Source organism: Agrilus planipennis, unplaced genomic scaffold, assembly GCF_000699045.2.
Source record: "Agrilus planipennis isolate EAB-ADULT unplaced genomic scaffold, Apla_2.0 scaffold12, whole genome shotgun sequence".
Lineage (NCBI taxonomy): Eukaryota > Metazoa > Arthropoda > Insecta > Coleoptera > Buprestidae > Agrilus > Agrilus planipennis.
This window is the reverse complement of record NW_020439003.1, coordinates 2,646,973-2,655,629: the sequence shown is the minus strand read 5'-3', so window position 1 is coordinate 2,655,629 and position 8,657 is coordinate 2,646,973. Positions and strand designations below refer to the sequence as shown.

General features: G+C 33.5%; 1 protein-coding gene across 1 annotated transcript in view; it reads left to right on the top strand.

The window, feature by feature from the left end:
* Positions 1–8,127, top strand: part of LOC108736664 — a 22,073-nt gene extending 13,946 nt beyond the window's left edge. The window contains exons 12-16 of the mRNA XM_025975935.1: positions 4,389–4,568; positions 4,689–4,860; positions 6,417–6,709; positions 7,666–7,816; positions 7,887–8,127. Coding sequence (XP_025831720.1) covers positions 4,389–4,568; positions 4,689–4,860; positions 6,417–6,709; positions 7,666–7,816; positions 7,887–8,071 — 981 coding nt within the window. The 3' untranslated portion in view covers positions 8,072–8,127. The remainder of the gene's footprint in view (positions 1–4,388; positions 4,569–4,688; positions 4,861–6,416; positions 6,710–7,665; positions 7,817–7,886) is intronic.
* The last annotated feature ends 530 nt before the right edge of the window (positions 8,128–8,657 follow it).

Below are 8,657 nucleotides of genomic sequence, written 5' to 3'. Positions count from 1 at the left end.
AGGCAGAACGGTGTGTTAGAACACGATGTGATATCATATGCTTAATAAATAAAATATATGAAACACGTGTCCGCGCTTTATAAAATTGTTGTGTACATTTGGGGTAAGTCTGCTTATCTATTATATATGTATATAAAAGAAAGTCGTGTTAGTTACATTGTTTATAACGCAAGAACGGCTGAACCGATTTGGCTGAAAATTGGTGAGGAGGTACCTTAGAACGGGGAACGTGGAATTTGACATAAAACGTGGTATTAGAAAACGCAAATGACATAGAATAACAAAACGCAACTGACAGGATAACGAAAAATTTATCAGTCAAAACATCAGTCTAGCCGTTTATTTGTTAAAAATGGTATAACAAAAATTCAATCTCTGTTGGGGGGAGGAGTGGTGAAGAGGAGTTGCAATGCAGTTGTTAAATGGAACATATATTATTTGTAGTCAGATTTACTTGAAACTTGGTCATAATGGGTCTCATTTAATTTTTGAAAGACCTACCTCGGCATTTTAAAAAATTCAACCTCCAAATGGGGGTGGGAGTGGGTAAAAAGGTGTTGCACTTTTTGTTTGGAACATACTTCATTTGTGGTTGAATTTACTTGAAACTTGGTATACATGCTGTTTGATATTACTAATCAAATGAAAAGAGGTTGCAACGTTTCCATGGGGTACATTTTATTTGTGCTCGGATTTACTCGGTGTGCTCATATTGGCAGTTTTTAAAAATCAACCCTTAAAGATGAAATGTTGTTGCTACGTTTGTATTTGAAATCTAAGATGACGACATTACATAAAATTAGAACGTTGTAAGGGTGAATTGGGAGTTAAAATGTTTTATGGAGAAACAATATTAACTTCTGAGAGCGAAGCCGCGGGGAAAAGCTAGTAATATTATAAAAATAAGTAACACAATGCCCTACAAAACTTTTTTGCATGAATGTATTGGAACATTATTTAACGGATTTTATGCCTTTAGTAAGACCAGTAGTCATTGTATTACTACCCACTAATTAATTTCAGTTCCTATCGTAAGTCCGTGTTCCTAGCGCCGTGCTCTAGGCGTCGCGCGACTTTTGTATGCTCGTAGCGTCGCAATTATGTAATTAATGACTACAATCTATGTACAATGACTTTACGTAACATTAATATTTTATGTTTATTTGATGCATCCTATTGTATTTATGTATAAATTAAAATGACTGCCACTGTTATTTCAACAAGTCAGCTAGTCCTAAGCCTGGATTTGTGTTTAAAGTATCATACAAGAGAATGTATTTATAGGTCATTTCTTTTTCATGACAGACCTAACAGTTCAGGTCTGCTGTAATGTAGTACTGACATTCCAAAAAGAGCAATTTTAATATTGTTTAATTCGTAGATAACGTATCCTTTGAACATGAAACACATATAGATCATCTGTACTTGGATGGTCCGATTAATCAGCTTAATTTTGAACATATTACTAATGAAGAAGGTGGAACTTTTGAAAATTCTAATTATTTCAACAATGTCACATTCAAAGATACGGTACGTATCTTCTTATTAACAGTACCTAACATAAAACCTTAAAAACGTATTTTAAATTTAAGGTCCACATCAAAGGAAACTTAACAATTTCGAATTTTATAAATGGTATTAATCTGAACGACTTCTTGGACAGTATAGTTTTCAAAAATGTCTACAGCGAAATAAACGGATTAGTTATTTTTAAGGAAACCGTAGATATTACAGAATCACTTTTTTCAAATCAGAATTTATTAAGCAGATATGTATATGATATTGATTTACAAAGGTGGCAAAAAGAAGCTGTGTACATTAACAGAGGATATATATCAGGTAACCAATTAACTATTAATTACTAGTAGGTAATACCTATTGCTTCGATTTATTCACACGGGAATCGTATGGTCTTTTTTTTTCTAAAAATTCGTCAATAGATTGACAGATTATTTACTTTAGTTTCTTTTTTATCAACACCATTCCAAAGGATACCGTTAGATCTTTACGAAAAGTGATCCTTTCTGAAACTTTGGATTCTGGTAGTTTACGACGTGTAGATCGAAAGTCTCAATAGTCGTAAAACCTCATCTTTTTGATATTTGGTCTCTTCCGCAAGGGTTTCTAAGATACCTAGGATACATACGGTGGTTTGAGACTTTCGATATGCACGCCGAGAACAATCACAATCCAAAGTTTCAAAGAGTTGCATAGAGGGTCTTTTTCTGTAGGGATCTAGCGGGGTCCCTTAACAGTAATTACTACAGTCACCCTGTCGAGTAATTGCGGTAGGAATACTATAGTAATAAGGCGCTAGGGGTAGTATCCACTGCGATAGGCGGTAGCATAGTGCTAAGACCCAATATTAATATTGAACTGCATTAATTAAAAAGTTGTATAACATAATAAGAAAACCATTATTTACAAGTATAATTAATTTATATAAAACATTTGCGAGATCCTTGGTACAAAGTGATAGACGCATTCAAGTCCTTATGTAATAATATATCATTTTAGATTTAAAACATCCAATTTAATATTACATTTATTGCAAGTGAGGGACTTCAACATTTTTATTGTGCATCTACGAATATGCACATAAACTAAAGCAATTCTTTTGAATAACTCTCTGATGCACTTTATTTACATATTAAATGCCAAATTTTATTAAACCATCTCCTAAATCATTGTATACCCATATTGCGATAAGTTTGCTGATTATTTTACCTTAATGTAAAGATTTCTTAGAATATGATGGTACTATATTGATATATCTATTTAGATCATATTACATTTGATGACGTCTTTGTACGGGGTGACCTCACAGTGAAATACCTAAACGATATCAATATGAAAAAAGTAGTACTTACCAAAACCGACGAAGATCTCTACAGCGATCTCGAAGTGGGACAGGCAATCTTCTTCAACGATGTTCAAGTAAATGGGACTGTCAATGGTCGAATTCTGCAAGAAGAATTTAGACATTCTTTATTGGTATGAATGTGTAAACACTGAAATTATTTTCAAAATAATTCTGCACAATAATTGCAAAAGTATCCGATACAGGTATCTGGAAATCAAGAAGTTATATCTCCTATTACTTTCCACGGGGCAGTATCCATCCTGGGCAATTTGGAAATTCGTAAGCCTGTTAATGGCCAAAATCTAAATAGAGTTATTACCATTGCTACCGAACAAAATTTAACCGGTGGCTACATATTCGATAACGATGTTGATGTTTTAAAAAAATTTGTAACGTCCGGACGGATAAATGATATCGATTTTGATGAATGGAATGAACGAAGTTTGAAGAAATACCGAAATGGCAGCCAAAGTATTTACGATGAGTGGGTTGTTAAAGGAGAAATTAATTTTAAATCGGATGTGGACAGTACTGGTCTCTTAAGCGGACTTGATATCGTAAAAATGGCCAACGAATTACGACAAATGAAGAAAGATTTTTCCGAAAAACATCTAGAAATTGTGAGTTTAAATTGTAATGATCTGCAAGTAGTTTATCTCTTACAACAAACCTATAATTAATATACAATAAAATCCTGAAAGTATAATAAGGCCAAAACGTAAAACATTGTCTGATGTAGGTACAATAAAGTGGTTTAACAATCAGTAATAGAACAAGATCCACATTTAAGGTAAATTGTGTAATTTCTGTAAACAAAATTTTATTATTAAGAGTAGAACTTACAATATATCACACCATATTTCTCCATCTTACATCGACACGGAATGCTGACTTACCAACCGCTCAGCAACGACTGCTATGCAGTAGCGGACGGTTCTTTAGCCGAATGTGCCCGAACACGACCTGCGCAACAACCCACGCGCTTACTAGCTATAGTCAGAAGCCTAAACTAATAACTAAGTTCTCACTTAATTAACAATAATTAAACTAATTTTTTATTTTTTAGTTTATATTAGAGAATAAAGAATTAGAGAAAAACGTAGGCATTTTTTAAATGCTTGCAATGTTGCAAGTGAATAAATTATGCATACCTTACAAAACAGTTTTATGTATACATACCGACGAGACGATATAAAAGAAATGAGATTTTTTGTGTTAAGGAAATCACTATGTTTTTTACAATTATTTACATTCCATTTATTACTTGCTTTAGGTGGATGCAACTAGAAACATATGTAAAGATGTTAACTATGTATTGGCGGCCGCCAAAAAACAAATATATTTCTTCAACTATTTCGAACAACTTGAAAGTATCAGTTTATCTACATCCATTGATACTGTACATCATTTTACGGTACTAAAACAATGTCTAAATTATTTTAATTATTTCTATAGCCATTTCCCATTCTAGCATTTAAACCAGAATTATTTACTAATTAACGAAATAAATTCTTGCAATTCGAACATGTTCAAATGGGAGAATTCTGAGTTTGTGTACATTAATACTATTGAAACTGGTACCATTGAACAAACTGTATCCATTTACGACCAAAAGTTTCTCTTGCTGGTAACAAACACTAAAAGAAACTCAAGTTGTCCAAAGCACGGAACTTTTGTTTGGGAATTTAATAACGATGATTTGATCGTAAGTAACTGAGTAATTTTCATACGACAAACGTGTGTCTATACCAAAAAAGTGAATGAAAATACAACTTATTGTTTCATCTTTAAAATATTTGTCATAGTCTAATGAGAGACCTTTTAGCAACTGCATACTTTACCAGAACACAGACAAATTCAACAATCTCTTAGACCTAGAACGTTTTACGGATTAACAACTGACGGAGCCGAAGTGATTGAATATTATGCAGCTGGGAATGAAGTTATTAATATAAAAAGATTAACAAAATGGAGAGGTGGATGGATTGAAAATGCAAGTAAGTTGTTATCGAAAATTAGGTAACTTGCAGAATTCTATCCTAAAGTCCTAAAGTCCGTCGAGTCCAGAGGAACATTTGAAGTTGCGCTCTTTTGAATTACATATTAAAAAATTTATTAACTAATTGGTAACTCACTTAAAGTCACAAAAACGAAATAAACGTGTATTGAATTTGCTTAATTATCAACTTAAAAGGTCACACAAAATTAAAAACATTACAAAGAATGAGGAGGCATTGTTATTCGGGCTTGATGGATGATGACCATGGTCATGGTTATAAGTCATGAGCATGATATTTCAGAGATTGGATGGTGCAATTTTTAACTAGCACTCTTCAGAAAACTGTTTTAATCTAATAAAAAAGTAATTTCTGAACTTTCTTTTACATAGACGAGATAATCAACTTGAGGAATCCCCTAAAATATCGCGTTGTAAGATAAAAACGTATTCACCAAATAAATATTATACTACTTACATACAAACTAACAAACTATAAGGAAATGTTTCCAGTCAATTTTTCGTATGGAATTCCCCGTATAGTCAAAAATCATGAAAAATCTTGCTAAAAACACTCGGTCCCTTCTTTCCTAGTTTTTTCCGGTTTTACTCGCCGAGTCTTAGGACAACCACAAGGAAAGATTTTACGTCACTGTCATGTTCCCTGAGAACTGAACAGGAAAGGTGGCTTCGTTTCTGAATTTACCAAATGAACACTAATCCTGGACTACAGCAATTAAGTCCGGATATCAACCCCCTTTATATAACGACGGAAGCAAAATCCTTTTCCTTTTTATTAAAAAGAATGTACGAAAATGTGGTTAATAATGTCGTTAAGTTAATGGTTAGGTAATTAATTAAAATTAAAAGTTTCATTTTGTTTTTACAAATTTTTACGTCCCCGGCCCATGTTCCTGTTGTCAGCATTTAGTTGAGGCGCTGTTAGTTTCTTAAGAAAATTTGAGAATTTTGTCAATAATTGTATGCAATAACAGAAATATATATATACTTATTTGATATTGTTTGTAATAATTTTGCAAAAAGTCAAATTGTAGTCAGGGGCGTACGCAGGATTTTCGTTCGGGGGGAGAGACTAATTTTTAATTTAATTATGATTATTTTTGTATATAAACGACCTAAATTTATTCTTCATAAAATTGTGTATAAAATTGCTAGAACACATCAGTGTGTCTATTTTCAATTATAATTAACCGTTCTCTTTTTATTCACAGTCTGGTCAAAATATCTATCCTCTATTTCCAATCGCCCAAAAACGCACGCTTGCTCGTTTAGATCCCTTACCATATTTCTTACAAAATTAACATTCCTTTCTGTCATTACTCTGTATATATTTCTAAAGATAAATTTTACGACTTTTCATATGAACTTTCTCATCTGTAAACAGATTCTTCACTACCAATTGTTTTTATTGTGGTGTTATCACTTCTTATTTAGGGTATTCTTTTACTTTCGGGGTTGGCGGAGGCGATAACACTATAACCCCCTTAGGTAGCCTTCATTAGTTATAGTTTGTGAGTTTATTTTTTATATTTCCAGAAACTTTAACCTTTCTCCCTAGAGGATTGGGCACAGGTTTAGCTGTTTATGATTATAGAACATTGTACCGGTTACTTAGAGTTAATAAACCCCGAGATGAATTCTACGATTACGATTATGAAGCCATAGAAATAGGTACAATCATAACTCAAGAAAACTGTTGTCTTCCATCGCTTAGTGAAAATTCCGATATGGAAATAATTCACGTTGGTCACGGCGATTCAAAGAAAACAATGGTTGCAATTGCTTCACACGAGGAAACCAGTATCAAAGGAAAATGGGATAATATTAAGGTAATATTACAAAATTATTATTAGGAGTACATTTATATGTGCCATCATTTTTTCATAGCTTTGTCTAGCTATAACTCTAATTTGTTTATTGCAAGGTTCGCAAGTGTGAGCTAGCCTGAAAATATTATTAGACTGCTTTACTGTTAATTGTAATACATTCCTAACAGTAGGCTTTCCCAAGTGTTTTTTGAAAGAATAATTTGAAGTGAAAACAGCCCTATTATCCATTTTGGTCCTACCTATGACTTAGATTTCCGAGAGGAAATTAACTTTCAGGCAGCCGTATGAAATTTTCCAACTTCTGCTATCGTATCGGATAGGGCTATTTTTGATAAATTCGTCTATATTTTAGTAAACGCCATCTGTAGCACGATGCTACATTTTAGGATTACCAACAAGGTCCACTTGTGTGGATATCAACTTGCTGAAAATGAATTCCGGCGTAGCCAACCTCAACGTGATAGGCACGTTACCATAATCGAATAAAATAATTCGAAGTGGTCTGTATTCTGTCGAAACTGCCCGACGCGGATCGCGATTTCGATCTTTTTGGATCTCATCAGCGCGTCGCAGAATACAGACCATTTCGAATAAGCTAACGTGCCTATCACGTTGAGGTTGGCTACGCCGGGATTCGTTTTCAGCAAGTTGATATCCACACAAGTGGACATTGTTGGAGCATACGTAATCCTAAAATGTAGCATCATGCTACAGATGGCGTTTACTGCGCCATTTGTAGAATTTTCTAAAACGCTCTGTTAAACAGCAAGTAAAAGTTGGTCTGTGTTCTGTCGGAGCTGCCTGCGAGGGGCTGATGAGATCCAATAAAATCGAAATCGCGATCCGCGTCTGGTAGTTTCGACATAATACAGACCATTCCGAATTATTTTATTCGTCTATATTAATTGGTCTGTACATACGCCAAAATTGTGAAGTGTTACCGTTTTGTTTTTTAGATTTACGAAGATATCTTAAACGGCAAAGTGTTCCATAAAATTTCTACTTATAAGCCTTCTTCCCTTGTTAATATTGAATTTGGAAACAATGGTGAATCGCTACTAGTGTTTCTGGAAAATCAAGAAGTCCTACAGGTTTACGAATATAAAGGTATGTTATGTACAACAGCAAAACATTTTTCAGATTTCGATACGCTACCTATGTTTATTTGTATTATTAGGAATCGAAGGCTTTCAAAATCGATTGTCCAAACAAATTACAGGACAACAGCTTTTGCACTTTTCAATCCAAGAAAGCGGGGACATAGAAAGAAAGCTTCTTCTCGTCATTGGTCGGAAAAAGGTTCATGTACTGGAGGCAATTACTGAAGGAAATCAACTACGTGAACCTGATATTGAGTGTTGAAATTTGTGTTTTTCTTTGGTAATTTGTAACAAATTATATTGTTGTTTATGTTTTTAATAAAGTCCTATCTTTTATAACCAACATTTATTATTAACTTCGCGGCAGCGTGAACAAGAAGTATTATCGAGTTCGTAGATCATGATCTGATTTTTTTTTTATAAAATTTGGTCAAATCGTTTTTTGTTTAAGGGTAGATTTGGGGATTTCCTGAAAAATATCTATTAATGCACCTATGGTTCTTTACAACTTATACAGGGACGTTGACCGTGTGAACTTAGAGATTGAACCTTTTATTATAAATAATACCAAATTTCAAAAATTAAAAAAAAAAAACATTTGGAGTAGTCTCACAATGAATTCAATTTGTGAATTTTCTATATTTCAACATACATCACCAAGTGCCAAGCGTCTCAATTATCAATACAAAAAGCGAACTATACATGGGCGTAGAAAAAGGTATTTCCAAGGGGAGCAGATTTTCAATAGCTAATGTGTTTGGTTTCTGTTTTTAAACTTTGTGCCGATATCATGTCTCCTCAGAGCCTTTTTCAGGGAGTATGTAATTAACTTGCCAAGGGCTGTACCC